The sequence below is a fragment of the Sarcophilus harrisii genome, chromosome 1 (genome assembly GCF_902635505.1).
Source record: "Sarcophilus harrisii chromosome 1, mSarHar1.11, whole genome shotgun sequence".
NCBI lineage: Eukaryota > Metazoa > Chordata > Mammalia > Dasyuromorphia > Dasyuridae > Sarcophilus > Sarcophilus harrisii.
The window spans coordinates 184,368,644-184,387,865 of record NC_045426.1 but is presented as its reverse complement, the minus strand read 5'-3'; the positions used below and the strand labels follow the sequence as shown (position 1 = coordinate 184,387,865).

Below are 19,222 nucleotides of genomic sequence, written 5' to 3'. Positions count from 1 at the left end.
GCAAACTGTGTTTTCTTTTGCCAAATAAACTGTGTTTTCTTCTGCCAAATCAGTGGTATCAAAGGATAGTGTGGAACAACAGGAGGAGCGAGTAAGCCGTTTCAGGAATGCAGTATCCAGTCTCTTTTAGTAAAACTCACTGAGACTGCTCCACAAGGAGTTGAAGCTTACCTCAATTTTTTTCAATACATCCACAGTACTCATGAGCGTAGCAGGAACTTTGGCTGTCCCTTTTGTCCTTTGGCGTTTGGGGCCTGTTGTGGTAAAGCAACTAGTTAATACAATTTTTCTAGAACAGTAAAGAAAGCTCAACATGTCATGAATTATACTGCTTTATATTTCATGGAATAAATAATGATGACACTTTACACTTCACTCCTCTAAAGCATTTCACAGTTTACTGAGCACTTTTAAGTATATTCATTCCATTCCTTAACATGTGAGGTAGTTAGAGAAAGTATTGTTATATTCCTATTTTAAAAGTAAGGAAATTGATGATGAAAAGACCTACTTTACCAAAGAGCGAGCATGTAGTCCAGACAGAACCATATCCACAAGACTACTAATCTAAAAAGCTGTTTCACTGGTTGTACATAGGCCCTACCTAAATTTAACTCAACAGACATTTATTAAGTAGCTGCTATGGTCAAAACAATCAAAGCATATTTACTAAATGACTCATAATACAAACAAAAGACCACAGCTCACATTAGTAAACAAAATCTAGTAAAGTAAAACTATCACATTTCATAAAATAGTCAGTTTAGCATATTTTAAAATGCTTTAAGTACTACTGTAGTCTTCTTTTGGGAGGGAGGAAGGGATTGGTGGGAAGAGGTTGTTAATACTGATACTGAGCTAACAGCTAGAAATTCTGATCAAATCTCCAAACATGAATCCTCCTAGTCAATTACTATCTCATATGCCTAGAATTTAAGAGATGCCATTTCATTTTACTTAAGAAATAAAAATGTATGATTTTTTTTCTTTATGAGTATCAGTCTAATCAATGGAGAAAGGGATAAGAATTCAATATTTGAATATCATTACTGAAAGATAGACTAATTCAATTAATTAAAAACACCACAATTAATGCCTTACCTCTAAATATATGAATTTAGATCTAACACATTGCAAAATAAAAATGAGTTCCTTTTTTTCAGTCCATTTAACATCTTCTATACTAAATTGGTGGTGCAGGCTTTACTCAATAAACTACCCCATGATTAATAATGAATTCAATGTTATTTTAAACTAACACAATGACTTCTCTATAGACTCACCATTATTAGCTGCAAAATGGTACATTAGCCTTGTGCTCTGAAAATGTCTAATGATTCTTTTTTCCTCTCAAATCTCAATTTAATAATGGGATAAAAAGGGTAAAAAAAAAAAATACCTGGTTAAATTAAGAAAGATTTTTTTCAGAATTTTTGTTTTACTGATCAGTTTGGCCAATTTCCTCCTCCTTTTTCTTTAACAATATTTGTTATATAGAATGGTTCTCTGGGAGGAAGATGAAAATACTGGTTTAAATTTTTCTAAATATATATATATATACACACACATATATATATAAAATCAACAAAAATGATTTTTTAAAGACTTCAACTAAGAAGCTTTTACTAGAATGTAAACACATTGTGAGTAAGGATTGTTTCATTCCTTGTACTGGTAGTTCTAGCAGCTAGCACAATGCCTAGTTGATAGGTGTTTGGCAAACAATTATTGATTAAGGATTTACTATATGCCAGGAACAATACTCAAGCATTATATTAAACACATTATATTAATGAAAAATATAACAGAGAGAAAAGGGCTGCAGTGAAATGTGTTTGGTCAACCATAAATGATAGGAATGCAATTTTCTATCATTTGCAGATTAGGATTCATTCAGCAAATAAGCCCGTGGTCATAAATTTTTGATGGAGATTTTATTCAAATAAAAGTAACTTTGTTGGACTTAATGGCTGCTTGCTCATTATCCCTAACTTTCTAATGCTTTAGAATCTTCTAAGAAGCAGGAGAAGGACACTGTTTAATCTGCTTTGTACAGCAATAAACATAATCAAGGGTGGGAGAATCTCTAATAAATTCTGCAGCCCAAACTCAATGCTGTTAGAGCACAATAAAGCCAAGGCAGTAAAACATTATGCACTGTCAGGGTTTTCTCTAAAGAGATTTTATCAATAGCATCTCATTTCATAAGACACAAATCTCTCTAAACCACGTACCAAAGATTTCAAAAAGAGAAATTAACTTCATATAGAAGCTAGTTATATCCAATATGTCCCTAGAATGTCAGTGACAAAAGTAGAAGCACCATATGTTCTTAACACCTTCTTGTTGAGATTTTGCACAATTACTGCTTAAAACAGATCTTTTGCTATTCAAGGTTGTATCAAATTAATAAAATCTGTTTCAAGTTTTTTGTTTAAAACCATCATCATAAAAGTACGGATTGTAAATTTAAGATAGCCTAATCTTTACAAACAGTTTGACTAAGAGAAAATTACTCATATACATACCTGTATGATTCAGCAGTACAGAGGGCTAGAAATATCTGTTAGGGACTTAGTCCACAGGAGACTAACAATTCCAATGTTTGCTACTCTTTCCTTCCCTTGACCCCCATATTTTTATATTATCTAACTTTATAACCCTAGAGAAAGTACTAAAGGTAAGGCAGAGTTTGAATAAATCTCATTCATAAGTAATCAGGAGGGGTAGCTAGGTGGTGCAGTGGATAGAGCTCCAGAAGTCAGGAGGATCTGAGTTCAAATCTGGTCTCAGACATTTAACACTTCCTAGCTGTGTGACCCTGGACAAATCACTTAACCCCAATTGCCTCAGCAAAATAAAATAAAATAAAATAAGTAATCAGGAGATGAAAAACAGGTATTTATCAAATACTTTAAGGTTTCTAAAGCACTATACATATACTATCTATGTCATCTAATCCTCACAAAAACCCCTGGGAAATAACTACTACAAGTATTATTATCCCCATTTCAGAATGAGGGAACCTCAGCTCAGGAAGGGTAAATAATTTAACAAAATACAAAACAGATCAAGGACATCCAGAAATTTTAAGGTTATCATGGAAAATTGCAGCTTTTGACAGTTATGAATCTTGTAACAAGGAAGATCTAAGCAACAAGAGATTTGTTTATCTTACTTTTAAAAAATAAATCACTTCTACAAGTTAAGACTCCATAAATGGAAGATCTGCTCTCAAAGCATTTTGAAACTCATTAATGTTTCAACTTCACAATTCCCAAAATGATCTTAAAGTACTTCTAAACTGTCAGTTTATTTTGCATCTATAAATCTGCTAGGTCATTGGAGACATTTAGCCATTTGCTGGTCCATACCCCTCCCAGTGCCATGACAACAAAGAAGAACAGTCATCCCAGTTCTTCTCTCCATTCCATCATAATTAGGATGGCTTCTACCATTCCAGCTTAAAAAACTAGTAAGAATAAAGGAGAAAACTCATGATGTCTAACATCCCAAAATGCCAGTGTCCCAATGCCCTGAACTGGAAAGAATATGTGGTCCTTTTCTATAAGGACAGACAAGGTGTTAGGGACTAAAAACAACAACAACAAAAATAAACAAAAAATAAAAACCAATTAGTACGATAAGGGTGTTTTAGTGAAAATTTTATGCCTAAAAGTTTAAGGAGAGAGAGAGAGAGAGAGAGAAGGAGAGAGAGAGAGAGAGAGAGAGAGAGAGAGAGAGAGAGAGAAAGCATGATCTAATGTATAAAAAATTATCCTTAAAATCTGGAAATCCTGAGCTCAAGTTATGCCCATGATACATAATGGCTGTGAGACACTGGACAACACAACCTAACCCTCCAGTTCTGTAAACCTCTTTGTTGCCAAACATTTGTTGATTTGCATGTGGAGAAATAGTCTACTCACTAGAATTTCCTCTATACCAGTGTGAAAAACAATTTTTAAAAAAGCCTGAAGTATCAATTAACAAAGTGTATTGATTCATATCAGAATCTGCAATCAAAATCACTGTTATTAGAGTTCTTTAATTCAAAACATCATCATTCCCACAAAACAAATGTTAAATATATAATGGAATAGCTATGCTACTTGGAAAAGGAAACTTCACTGTATGAAGTTAAATGAAATGAAGTTAACAATTGCAGTTCTACTAACACTATTGATCATTCTTCACATATCTCTCTCTCTCTCTCTCTCTCTTTTTTTGGACATTTCTCTCTCCCGGTTTGCTTAGCTAACAGTTCCCCCCCCAACCCCTTCCCTCCTTTATCTTCATTGAGATCATGCCCTGAGTGTCTCCCAAGACTTTGACCCAGACCATTTTTTCTTTTCCCTCCATTCTATTGCATTGGGTGATCTTATTCACTCTCATGAGTTTAACCTTTGCCTCTGTTCAGATAATGATCAGATCCTAATGGACATAACCCAAAACTTGGAATCCTAGAGCCTTGGGAATAATAATGCTTCCTGCTTAGCCTCCACAGGCACCATCTTGGGAAGCAACTTTTGTGGAGATGCAGCCTGGCAACTGGTCCCATAAGTATTACAGCCACAGCTACTGAAGACCCAAAAAGTAAAGTTTTTACCAACAAAGTTTTTGATCCTGTCAAAGGGTTCAACCTCAGAAACAATTATGATTTTATCAGGGGAAATACTCTGAAAAGTATTATCATCTGATTTGTTGCTATGCTGTAAAGAACACTTACATAGTAGAGTACACAAGGGCACTGGGCCTAAAATCAAGAAAACCTGAGTTCAAAGTCAGCCTCAGATACTTACTAGTGGAACTTATTTCTTCTCTGTTTGCCTCAGTTTTTCCAACAGTAAAATGTGGATAATAATAGTACCTTCCCCTCAGGGTTGTTTTGAGACTGAAATGACATAATAATTGTAAAATACTTAGCATAGTGCCTGGCATGCCATAGACACTATATAAATATTAATATTATCATTATTAGTATATACCATGGGATCTTTTTATCTTATTTATAGCTGTAACCTTCCATCTCTACTTTTTGCTTCTATTAGAATGTGAACTCTTTGAGAGAACTGTCTTACTTTTAAATTTTTGTCCCCACTATACAGTACTTTGCACAAACATGCATTTTCATTCATTTATTTACTCATCTATATATCCGACCTTCATATCCACTGAGTTTCAGTCCCACATCACCAAATGCCTTTTGGACATCATACACTGGATGCTCCATAGGCATCTCAAACTCAACATTCCAAAATAGAAATAAATTCTCTCTTCCCCCAAAAGCATTTTTGTTCTCCAAACTATAATAGTAGTTGGATAATAATAGTACCATCTCTCAGGGGTATAGTGAGGATCAAATGAGATAATATCTATAAAGTATTTAGCACAGTGTCAAGCACATAGCAGGTGCTTAATAAATCTTTGTTCCCTCCCTGTTCCTCTCTCTTAACCCTTCTGAGAACACTATATCCTCCCAGTCACCCAGGCTTGTAATTTCAATGTCATTCTCAGTTCCTCATTTCTATTCACCATGTAAACTATTTCAAATTACAAAGAATATGCTTCAGAGATGAAAAATTACAAATTTAAAGATTAACAATGAAAAGCTTCTTGAGTCTAGATGTAGGCAACATATTAAATGTATTAAACATTTTGAATGATTTAAAATTAAAGACAGAAGTGGGTATAAGAAGAAAGCCAAACACTGAAAAGCTCTCTTTCCTATCAGTCAACAACAAATATCATATAAATTCCCTAATAGGGCTAAAATTCTACTATTCTTAAGCTTTTGAATTTAAAAGTTTTTTTGGCCCAAATAAAATTATTTGTGGCAGGAGACAAAGAAGAGGAGACATGGTGATAATTGTGGTGCAAGAGAAGGAACACAAGGTCAAGAATCAGGATGACCTGGGTCTCTAGCTGCTGTCTAGTTAGCTGTAGGATACAGAAATTTCCTGGAACTTCAATTTCTTCATTCATCATTAAGCACTTTAGAATTGAGGTGTTAAACATAAGCATGTGCTCACAACACTCCCAAATGTGCTCCACAACACTTCCAAATGTGACCTGGACCAGATTAAAATGCAACTGATAAATATTCAACATAATTTTAAAATGCTGAAAATATAGATAACATTAATGCAAATTTCTAAGTCAATATTCAGTCTCAATGGATCTTTATGTATAGTTGAGTGGCCCCTGTTCTTTTGAGTTTGACATTACTACTTGAGAATATAGAATACATCTTCCCTGCCTATCTCACAGAGTTACTGTGAGAATCAAATAAAATAATAGAAGTGGAAAATATATTATTATTCCTGTATATATCATTCTTCATCTATCTATTATTACATAAATTTTCATATCTGTCTGCTAAACTCATATTCTTTTCCTGATAATCTGAGTTCAAACATGCAGAGTCTTTTCTACAATAAATCAAGAAACTGTTGCCTCTGGTCTTCCTACTTCTTTGAATGTTTTTTTACAATGACCTTAGACCTTTTTTCTCCTGTTTCTTTCTCACTCTCTTTACTTTCACATTCATCCTAGTTTAGAAAGAACTCACTCATTTTCTGTTTTTTTGTCATTCCCTTCACAGCAGATGTCAGTAGAGGGGTAGGTAGGTTTATATATTTAAAGCTAACTAGTCAGAAAGCCTGAAAAGCAAAAAAAATAAATAAATCGTTTCAGCTTAAAATGTATCTAATTTCTCAACTTATTTTTCTATTACCAAAGTAAACAGCCTAGGTAGGGAGAATAACTCATTTTTTAAAAAGGCACAAAAACCCATCTCTGTAAGAAGGCATGAAGAAACAGCTGTTTTGAATGCTCAGAATACTCTCTTCTCTCTACCTAGGTTTTATGCTTGTCACTTCTTCAGTTCAAGGATAAAGGTGAATGAGGAAAATTGAGCATAAAAGGCAGTAGTCATGGAGATTGGTTCAGCTTTATCTGTTCCTTTCAGAAACGCCATAGGGAAGCAGGATATTAAAGGTGAACAGGAGAAGTTTTATAGAAAATTAAAGTCCTGTTGCAACCTCTAAAGAAAAAAAGAAAGAATGTACAAAGTCACTTAGAAATAGTCCTAATGACTGAGAACAGGTTCCATTTTTCTTTAGTAGTTATATAGCATTAAATATTTCAAATTTTTTTAAGTAACATCTGGGACTAGGTGAAATAGTGGATTTTAAATATGGAAGGAGGGTACATCCTATCAATTTCAAGGAATGAAAATTAGATTTAAAAGTAACAAGTGTAAAACAGTAAAAAGAGGGGTGGGGCAGGGAGGACTTTGACAGAAAGAGCTGAGGTTTCAAAATGGCTACCAAGAACAACAAAAGGCCTTTTTTCGTCTTGTGTTAAAACTCTGTTGGAAGCAAAAAGATCCAAAAGGGCCACACATGAAGCAAAGGGAACTCTGACAATACCTAATGGAGAGAAGGCAGAAGAACTCGATTTTTATTTTACTTCAATTTCCTCTGCCAAGTAAAATGGCATTCAGGACTAGAAAGTCAAGCCTAGAAGTGGTTTATGGGGAATTAGAACATAAGTGATAAGATGATGAAAGAACATCCCTCAATTGAGTTCAAATCATCAATCTAGTATGAACAACATCTCAGGATGCCAACAGAACTCATAGTCATAATTGATAAATTAAAAAACTGAAAAAGACTAAGTATTCCTAGTTCATCCAGAAGTATGGGTGCTCATTCTAATCCCAGTGCTGATCAACATGAAAATTTTGACCTGTTCCATTTCTGACTTGGTCCTCTCTCTGGCAACCTAGTAGCTCCTTGACCCTTGTACTTCCCATACTGGTGCTTAACTTAGAACGGATACTTTTTTTTTTTTTAAAGAATAATATCTTTTTATTTTTTTAAATACATGCAAAGATAATTTTCAGCCTGCATGCCTGCAAAATTTTGTGTTCCAATTATTTCTCCCATTCCCATACAGTAACTAATCCAATATAGGTTAAACATGTGCAATTCTTCAAAACATATTTGTACATTTATCATACTGCATCAAAAAAAAAAAATCAGATCAAAAGGGGAGAAATGAGAAAGAAAAAAACAAGCAAGCAAACAACGACGACGACAAAAAAGGTGAAAATATTTTGCTGTGATCCACATTCAGTCGCCAAAGTCCTCTCACCAGATGCAGATGCTAGCTCCATCACAAGTATTTTGGAATTGAGTATACACACTCTTAGTTTATCCCTACTAAGGCTCAGAACTCCAGAGATCAAGTGATTCCAAAGTCTCTGCCCTCCCAGTCGCTGGGATTTCAGGCTAAGCTGATTTACAATTAAATTGTACTGACAGAGCATGGTTTCAAGAAAAGGGAATTTATAGTCCTGTTCAGGTTAAACCATAGCAAAAATGCTGTTTTCTGTTCTACATACTACACTTTAGGAAGGATACTGAGAAGGTCAGAATGATGAAAGCACAAAGAACAGATTACCACATCTGGAGTCACAGATTCATCTTCTCAAGTTTAAAACTGGTTTCAGACTTACTATTTGTGTGACCCTGTTTACCAGTTCCTCATCTGTAAAAGTTGCTGAAGCAAGCTATGGAACAACTCAAATGTCTTTGTCAAGAAAAACCCCAAATAATGTCACAAAGAGTCAGATATTATTGAAAAATGACAAGCACAGCAGCAGAATGGTGAGAAGATCAAAAACCTTTATCAGCTACCTGTGCATCCTCCCAAAATTATATTTTCTACATACTTATTTACATTCATGGTGTCTTCCCCAAAAGAATGTATACTCTTTGAAGGTAAACATGTTTTTGTCATGTCAAGGACATTTTTGTCCCTATACCTTGCACAGTGCTTGGCACATGGCACATCATGGCAGGCAGATTTTTGATATTTTTCCACTCACACAGGCAAAGTCATTTTGTTTTCTGGTTCTGCTTATTCTGTATTAGGTTCAAATAAGCTTTCCCCTGCTTCTCTGAATTCTTCATATCTTTTTGTTGTTGTTGTTAGCAAAGTAATATTGTATTACTTCATATTGGTTTTCTTAGCTGTTTCCCAGCCAATAAGCATCTTCTTTCTTTGACATCTTTTGTTGCTATGAGTATTCTGGTTTATATTTGTCTATTCTTTCCATTTTTTTACCTCATTTGGATTAGATGCCTAGATATGGGACCTCTGTGACAAAAGGTCTAAACAATTCTAGTTACAGGGAGCATATATCTTATGTGTATTCCTTATGAACAATAAATTATTAGGTTTTGTTATCCAATAATCTCATTCTATCTTTATTAAGAAATGACGAACTTTAAAGAACAAATTGAAGAATTTTTTTTACTTTATCTTTCATGGCTTTTGGTGATATGGCTAATATAAAAACATGTTTTCATGATCTCAAATGTACAAGTGATCCATCATATTGCATATTTTCTCAGTGGGTACAAAAAGCATAGGAGAGAAGGAGAGATTTGCATTTCAAAAACTTTTTTAAAAAGCTAAAAAAGAAAAACATGATAAAATTTTTTAAAAAGAAAAAAAATTGTTTCCATTCATTAACCTCTTTTGTGTTGTGTTTCCTATAATTGTCTTTTCATTTAATTCAGCTCTTATTATCTGTAGTTTGTGCCTCTCATTAGGAAAAAGAAGAACAAATTGTAGTACAAGAATAAAACAACATTATTAAACCATAAGGAGCAACAACTAAGTGCAATTCAGAAAAAATATGGAAATACTCACATAAAACAATGCATAAACATACATAATAAGAACAGTAACAGAAATTTTAAAAATATATAAAAAAGAAGCCACAGTTTGACTAACTGTAATGACATATGTTGTTCTTGGGAAAAAGTCATTCAGTACCATTTATAAAATGCTTACTATGCATCAGATAATATATTGAGTACACACACACACACACACACACACACAAAATCAGATAATTAGAGAATTAAGGAACTATATGAAATATTTCCTAAACTTAGGTGTCTTTCTTTGTGAGAGTCCCTTGTGAAAGTGGTGGGGCTGGAAGAGGATAATAACTGAAAATAATTTCGATGTAAACACAAAAACATACCAATAAATTTTTTTAAAAGGGAATTTATACGTAGTTATGAGTTGAATTAAATGACTTCCAATTCTGAGAATCAGTGATTCTTTGAAATTTTTAGATTTAAAATTAAAAAACAAACAAACCTACAATATTTAAATAGTCTGATAGGTTAATTCTATGAAACAAAATAGTACTATACTTTTTTTAAGACAATTTTTTTCTTCAAGCAATTTTCCACAGATAATAGGAATATGCATTGTTTTTTTTTTTTCCCCAAAAGGTTAATGATAAAGCAATTGATATCATGAGCATAAAATGTATCCAACAATATCTTATGCAAGGTAGGAAAAATGGTGAGTATAAATCCTAATACTGTTTATTATTTTATTGAAAAGGACAATGACTGAATGTTCCACTTAAAACTAAAATACAGAGGAAACCACATTCTAAATAAATCATTTGCTAATTATTCTTCCTTATAAATGATTAGTAATTAGTAATTTCTAAGGGAATGTCTTGTTATTGCTATTATTTGTCCCTTGTTCTCAAAGAGCATCATGACATTAGAGAAGTGATGCCATGACATACAAGTAAATTGGATTTAAATGAGACAGGGCTCTGCAAGATCACCTGCCTCACGTTCCCTTCAGAGCAATCTGGGTCCAGTAGCCAGATATATTTCAGGACAATAATTCATACTTTCAAATTATAAGTAAAGCACAGAAAAGGCCTTGAGAAGATCAGATAAAATTATTCCAACAGCTGTTTTATCATGTGAGAGATACTGAGATCTTGATGATATATACAATAATGTTGTAGGCTCTTTTGACCTCAGTAAAGTCTTTTTCAAACTCTGAAGTCCACTATTAAGAAAAAAAAAAAAAAGTTGTTCTTCAGTTCATACCTGACTCTTCATGACTCCATTTAGAGTTTTCTTGATAAAGATAATTAAGTGACTTGCCATTTCCTTCTCCAGCTCATTCTTTACATGATGATGATATAATGATCTCATTTGGTCCTTGAAGAAATGAGATCAAAGAACTGAGGCAAACAGGGTTTAAATGACTTGCCCAGGATCACACAACCAGTAAGTGTCTTGAGGACACACCTGAAGTCAGATCTTCCTAACTCCATGGCCAGTGCTCTATTCATTGTCCTACCTTGCTGCCCACTAAAAAGAGATTCACTGTAAATACAAGACCTGCAAACTATCCTGCCATTTTAAAATGTGGCAATGTAATGGAACATCAAGAACACCAGACCTGGAATCAGAAAAGCTTCTGTATGTGCATCTCCTCCAGACCTTATTGGCTGTGTAGTTCTGAGCAAGTTTCTTCACCTCTAAACCTTGTTTCCTTAGCTATATGATAGGGCTAATAAACCTGTATTAACCACTTTACCAAATTTCTTCAAAGAACAAATGAGAATATTAAAAGACTTTATAAATCTTAAAGCATTACATAAATGTCAGATATTATCATGCACAATATTTAAGTTCAAGTTGTTTCCTAAAATTAAATATCTTAATGAAATACTTCCAATTCATAAACAAAAACTGAAAAGTCAAGGCTAGCACATCAAGAAATCCCAATAAAAGCAGAAACTTAATTCTTAGGCCACTAAATTTCATAAATTACCACCTATCCAAGAGAGATAAGTGTGGGATAATGGATAGAGAAGCTGATCTATGAATCAGGAAGACCTGTATTCAAGTCTTCTTTCTCACACAAAGTGGCTGTGAGAACTTGTACAGGTCATTTAATCTTTCAATGCCTCAATCAACTCTTTTAAGATTAGAGGTTGAAGAAATTCAACGAAAGGAAATCACATTATGTCCTCCCCACCTAAAATAAAAAAATCCAACATTGGAGCTTTAGCAAAAATATAAAATTTAAATAAAGTCCATATCAAGTAGTAAATTAACGATCTTTTCATACCTAAAAGACTACTTTTTATCACTGCCTACCTTTTGTCAGCTTTTTTCTTGGCATCATCTCTCTTGGAAGTCTTCTCCAGTCTGGGGCAAAGAAAGAGAGAGACAGACAGACACAGGAATGTTAACCAATGATTTTGACTGAAAATACCTAACCTCTGGATTCAATGTATAATCCAGAACAATATTTTCTTTTTTTTTTTTAATTAAAGCTTTTTATGGATAATTTTCCAATATTAACCCTTGCAAAACCTTGTTTCAATTTTCCATCCCCTCCCCCACCCCCTATCCTAGATGGCAAGTAATCCAATATATGTTAAACATGGTAGAAATATGTTAAATCCAACATATGCATACATGTTTATACAATTATCTTGCTGCACAAAAAAAATCAAATCAACCAGGAAAAAAAATGATAAAGAAAATAAAATGCATACTTTCTGCCATACTAGAAAAAAAAATTGCAATTTTACCAATAGTTTTTGTCAAATAGTGAGTTCTTATCCCAAAAGCTGGGCTCTTTGGGTTCAGATCAATATTTCATTTCCAGAATGAAAGGTCAAGTGCTCTGTTCAGATGACTGTAGATTATACTATAAATGAATTCAAAACATTAAATCTCAGAGTAACCACAGTACTACTGTTGTGTCTATAGCAGACAAAGAACAGTTTTGGTGCATTATCCTAGCAAAAAAATCCAGATAGTTCAGAGAAAAATAGACTATTTCAGTCAAAAAGGTAGCTTCTGCTTTCAGTCACCTTTATCACTATTGCTCTTTTCCATATTCCTTTGACTGTGTAGACATGATACCAAGCATGGAAATGAAGCATCATTAAAACAACACATCCAAAAACACTGTCAAGCCACCAACAAAGCTCATTAAATTTGTGACAAAAAATATTTAAAATATTAATGTTAATATTAAATATTAAAAATATTTAAGAATCAAGTTCATATGACATTTCTTAGGTAATGATTTCTATAACAACAGAAAAAATGTTGCACAGAAAGTCAAGCTAAAGTATGAAGAGATAATAGTGAGAGATGAAATAGAAAAAAATGAGATATTTGAGACTGTTTCCATGGGAACTTATGTCCTCATCAACAATAAGTGCTGACTGACCAACTATGTGCACATTTATAACATAAAAGAGATAAAGCTCCCTTAAGCCCCTTTTGAAAGGTCAGGTGCAAGAAAACATTGAAAATACTGATTAAAACATGAGATGAGATAGGCAATACAGAGAAAACAGACCTAGCTTGAGAAAACAGAGACATGGGTTTTGGCCCTGGCATTTCCACTAATTCATTTAATCACTCTGGCCCCAATTTCCTCATCTGTATGTAAAAATCTGAGAGATGAATTGGATTAGGAGTTCCTAACCTGGGGTTTGTGGAAGAAAAACAACAACCAAAAACCTTTTTATTTTAAAGATGAAAAACTATATTTCCTTTATAATCTTATGTGTTTTATTTTTAGACATTTAAAAACATTTTTCTGAAAAAGGGTTCATCTGCTTCACCAGACTGCTAAAGGGACATGACACACAAAAAGGCTTAAGAAACCTAAGTTAGATGATCTTTAAAAATTTTGTTCAACCCTGATTCTATATCAAAGGTAAAAACCTGTGGTTCTTAATTACACAGCAATCAAAATTACAAAATCTATAAGAAAAGGTATCTAAACAACTAAAAATAAATTACATATGCCTAAAGAAAGGTAAAATGTGGGGGGGGGGGAACCCAACTAAAATAACACATCTTAAAACTAGAGTTTTCAAGGTATAAATAAATTTTCTCGGAAGAAGGGGCAAACCATCATTCATTTTACAGTACGGTTAAAAGGGTATGTGAGATAGGAAAGTGCAATTACTATGGAACCAATACTCTTGAGACTGGCAGTCCCTACAAAAAGAAATGTCTTTTGCTGACAACTAACTAGTTGTTACAGGTTGTCCCTGTATTCTAGTTCTTCCCTATTCCAAAATGTGAAAAATCCTCTTTTATTGCTAGCTCCTAGAATATTCACATATCAGGTGACTATGATCTACCTCTGGTATTAATCAAAAACATATTAAGCACCTAATAAAAATTTCTTGAATTGAATTACTGAAGCCCTATTCAAATTACAAAAGAGAATTTGAGTTTAGGAAGAATACTCTTACCTCTACAGTCCAAAGATAACAGAGATGGTTCTATGTAAAAGGAGACAAAAAATGTTTAAAATAAAAATTTTAGCTAAACATATTTACCTGGTACCCATTCCAAATCGTCATCTTTGTAGCTTTTCAGATATCTTTTACTGTATCTTTCAATTTCTAGAATTAAGATAGAAATTATCTATTAGCATAAAACAACTTAATAAAAAAATTTCACAAGCCTGACTTCAGTTCAAATTTATTCTAATTAAAGGCACTGAATATTCCCTTTCATTTCATAGATTTTTTTCAATTATATGAAATATAAATTTCTAAGAAGCAACAGGTTTTATTCCTAGTTCTACCACAATGACATTTAAAAATCAAAAGTTTTTAGATTCAAAGAAACTTCAGAGATGCCCTAATTTTACACACAGAAAAATTGAAACCCAGGAAATATACATTACCTGCTCAAGGTCAAAGAAGTGATTAATGTTTGAGCCAGAAACAGAACTCGCAGATCTAGATTTCCAAATGCAGTAATCTTCTCCCCTACTTTATGCTTCTATGTTTCCAAATTATTTCAATTAACAAAAATGAATTTTCTCTTCCTTCTACCTACCCTCAATGTTTAAAAAGAAAAACAAATGCCTTTCCACAAATACATATTGTCAAAGAAATTAATTTCTCACATTGAATGTATCTGAAAATATGTCTCATTCTGCACTCTCAGTAGATCATCTTTTTGTCAAGAGGTGGGAAGTATGTTTAATCATCAGTTATGGTTGGTAGTTCCATTGGATCAAAATTCTTAAGTCTTTCAATGTTATTTGTTTTCACAGTGTTGTTGTTATTGTACAAATTGTCCCACTGGTTATGCTTACTTCAGTGAAGTGACATATGCCTTCCTAAGTTTTCCCTGATATTGTCCTTTTCACAATTATTTTTTTTTTAACAGCACAATAGTATTCTTTTACACTTATATATCATAATTTATTCTGTTATCCTCCACTGGATAGGCATCTCCTTTAGTTAGCACATCTACTTATGGATCTTTTCCCACTTTCTTTCTTCTTCCTTTTTAAATATTATTTTATTCTATTTCCATTCAATCCCCACTTATTAGGTACCTAACTGATTAAGGTCCTAGACTAGGAACTAGAGAGATACATAGATGAATAACACCACACCCCTACATATAAGGAGTAACTAACCTAAGTTTTTCACTTTTTTCCCTCTCTTTTGGTTGTGGACTCAGTAGTGTTAACATTAGGTTAGTCCAATATATGTCCAATATCGTAACTACTGGGGGGCAAAGTTCCAAATTCTGTTCTAATTCATAGGTCCACTATGAATGAGTACATTAGCTCTATCAACATTTGTCATTTTCCTTCTTTATTAACTTTTCCAATCTAATAGATATGAGGTAGAACCCTAGAACTTGTTTAATTTACATTTCTCAAATGCCTAGTCATTTAGAATTTTTCTCTCATGGCTGGTGATAGATTGGATTTCTACCTTTCAAAACTACCTGTTGATATCTCTTGATCATTTGAAGGTTGAGGATTGGCTCTTATTCTTATCAATTTGAGATCTTTATCAGCAAAACTTACCATAAAACTTTCCCTTCAGGATTCTATAGCACTGTTTATAAAGTCTAATTAACACATCCAACTTTTTGTCATAAATTGAGTTTTGTTTGCAAAGAACTTACTAATCAAATTATCACTGCACTTTTCTTTATTTAGATGGAGGGAAAGAACACGATAACTCTATAGTAAGGATTTGTTTGGAATTTTCACTGATCCTGATGTGAAAGATACAGAAAATCAGAGCAGAGATAAACATTTTAAACGTGTTGCAAAAAACCCAACAGGGATACCAACACCTGGCGAGACAAAATAACCTCTTCAAGGATCCAGATGAGTCCCCTTGCTTCAGAAACCTTGAGCATCTTCAATTTCCCCCCAAACATTCAACATTCAACCAGTTCCAGAGTTCTATCAATGTTATCTCTGCAAAACTTTTGGAATTTATTCCTTCTTTTCAAAACCCATGGATATCATTCTGGTTCATTACAATCTCTCACATCCACAAAGACAAATACTAGCCTTGTTTCCAGTCTCTTTATTCTTCCCATTCATTGTGGTCATGGTCGGTAATAGATCCCAGACCAAATGCTCCGTTGTGGGAATTTTGGCTCTGTGGGATTCACTGAAGAGCAAGAACCCTGCGATTCTAGGGGATTGTTTAACCAAATCTCAGAAGTCACTCTCTATCGCAAAGTACTTCCTCCTTATTCAATTTATAGAGCTTGTGGGCTAAAGGAAACAAAACCTCCAACAAATTTTTATTCTCTCTCATTTCCTCTAGATAAGGGCAAATTTTATCCTGGAAAAAAGCTGACCCAGAAGATCCCAGTCTCTCTATTAAAAAAGACAATGGGAGGCAAGTTTAAGTAGTGAAAAGTCTCTGTCTTTTGGGAACAATTCCAGTTTTTGCTCTCTATAGTATATCTTCTCCTTTCTGATATCTTCATCCTGATTATGGTCTTTTCACACTACCTACAATTCTTACCTCAAATATAAACTCACTGATCCAGCTGCTATAAAGACTCATTCTTGCTTGCATTCCTGTACCTATTTAACAAACTTGAGTCCTCACCTAGACCTTTGCTCCAACTATCTAGTTTTATTACCTGCTTTCTAGACCAGGGCTTCTTAAAACTTTTTCCACTCATGATCCCTTTTTAGCCAAGAAATTTTTATGTGACCCTGGGTATACAGGTATATAAAATAGCAGATAAATCAAACCTTTACTGATAATAAATCATAATTTCTCAACCTCTATATTCAGTTTTAAGACTCCCTTTTGCAGGCATGAACCACAGTTTAAGAAGTTGGGTTCTAGACCACATGTTTATTTCAGGATATCAGGCCATTCTAAGTCTCTGGCATGATAAATTCTAATACTTCTCAGCTTGATCTCTTATTTACATGATTAAACTCTATCAGGGGAAGTTAATTCTGACTATTCATTCATGGGGCCTGTAACTTTAAAGGTATAGCCAGGTGTCTCCCAAGGCCATATCATCCTTCTAATCCCAATTCTTTCTTCAATTATCCCAGCTGGCTGCCTGAGTAATTCAATTATTTAGGAACATGGTTAATACATTTGAATTGAATGGTGCACAGAGCACTGTGCTAAGCATGGTGACAGATACAAAGTTTAGAGAAAATGAAATTTCTCATGGAATTTACAGTACAATAGGAAGATAAGAAAGATTACTATTCTACACAGCATTTCCACTTATGAATATTATAGAGGCACAGAACAAGGCTGACTGATTTGGGGGGAATTAAGCAGATGAAAATAGAGAAGAATATTACAGGCTTAAGAAACAACAAGAGCAGAGGCTTAGAAGGTGGTAAACTACTAGGGATGTTCAAAGACAAGGGATGCATAAAGTAGGTCACTTTAGTTGAATTAAAAAATGGATGGAAGAAAATAAAAAATGATTAGACAGCAAAGATAAGACAGTACTACATAATGGTAGGCCTTGAATGTCAAACATACTTCTATTGATCTGCTCATGTTGATCCCTCCCTATAGAATACATTTCCTTCCTAACTGCCTCATTTTTAAAAAGCAAACAAACAAAAATACTGATATACATCCTTTAAAATTCAGCTTAATTGTCCTGCTTCCTAAAGAGATACCCGATACCCTCAGCCAGAAATACTTTATCTCTCTGAATTCCCATAGCAATTTGTACCTCTCTCAAACATGTGGCATGTATGTAATTTATTATATCAAAGAAAATGTGGTATTCCCAGTATTTAATTCTAAGCTTCTTGGTCAAAGATTACACTCAATGGATCTCTATAGTTCTCATAGGATCTTTTTTAAAAAAATCTTATTTAATATTTTATTTTTTCCCAATTATATGTAAAAGCAATTTTAACATTCTTCACCCCCAAATTTGAATTCCAAATACTCTTACTCACTCCATCTTCCCCCTATTGAGAAGGCAAGCAATAATATAGACTATGCATGTACAGTTGTGCAAAACATATTTTCATGTAAATCATTCTGTGAAAGAAAACAAAGAAAATCCAAAAAAAAAATAAAGAAAAAGTACCTTTGGTCTGCATTTAGGTTCTACAAGTTCTTTCTCTGGAAATGGACAGCACCTTTTATCATAAGTCCTACAGAATTGTCTTGGATCATTTTGCTGAGAATAAGTTATTCATAGTAGATTACTGTAACTAATGTCAGTACTATGTACAATGTTTTACTAGTTCTACTCATTTCACTTTGCATCAGCAGTTCATGTAAGTCTTTCCATGATTTTGAGAGCATCCTACTTATTTCATTTTTTTAAAAATCTTATTTAAAATGTTACTTTTCCATGTAAAAACAATTTTAACATAGAATTAATTTCTACTTATGTTTTAACTTTGTACTTACAAACACCCGAATACAACACAAAAGTTAAGTGATGCTGTGTTTTATTTTGTAATGCAAACATTTATTAAAAATCAAGCCATGATAATGAATTTCAAGCAGCTAATGTTTTAAAAAATTAAACATGCTAGCTTATGTTTCCCATGATTATGAAGTACATATAACATTAAGATGTATTACTTTCTCTTTTGTTCCTTGGCTTTTCTAAGCCTCTCTAATGGAAGAAAAAAAGAAGCAAATACGTTTTTAATATTAATGTAATGGGATATTTCTATGTCTTCATCACATTTTAATGATGGTATGTTTGAAAATATGAGGATGATATTGATTTGGCTACTACAATGAAAGAAAAAATACTAAGATCAATACACTATGACTAAACTAGTTGTACAACAGAAGCCTTTAGGTATTTATGAAGACACTAATAGCTACCCTTTAATTATTGCTGGAAGAATAAAGTACTCATCAGTCAATAACCATAAAAGATGGTCAACTGAATGTCTACAAAAACTAAAGCATTTGCAAGTAATAGTCCATACATCCATTCAAGTATTTACTGAATGTCTACTTCAAGCAAGACCTAGACAGTGCTAGGCACTGTGAGAAACATAAATTGGATAAGACAGAATTCCTGATAATGGA

At 33.3% G+C, this 19,222-nt stretch overlaps 1 protein-coding gene across 5 annotated transcripts in view; it reads right to left on the bottom strand.

Annotated features, from left to right (window-relative positions):
• POLR3G (RNA polymerase III subunit G) overlaps nt 1-19,222 on the bottom strand; it is a 75,491-nt gene that overhangs the window by 11,780 nt on the left and 44,489 nt on the right. For all 5 annotated transcript variants that reach the window (XR_004234038.1, XM_003759848.4, XM_023496076.2 and 2 more), the window contains 3 exons: nt 14,228-14,293; nt 12,009-12,059; nt 172-254 (listed from right to left, as the gene is read on the bottom strand). Coding sequence is in view for 4 of the 5 variants with exons in the window: in XM_003759848.4 (XP_003759896.1) it covers nt 172-254; nt 12,009-12,059; nt 14,228-14,293 (200 nt within the window). In the remaining variant the exon portion in view is untranslated. The remainder of the gene's footprint in view (nt 1-171; nt 255-12,008; nt 12,060-14,227; nt 14,294-19,222) is intronic.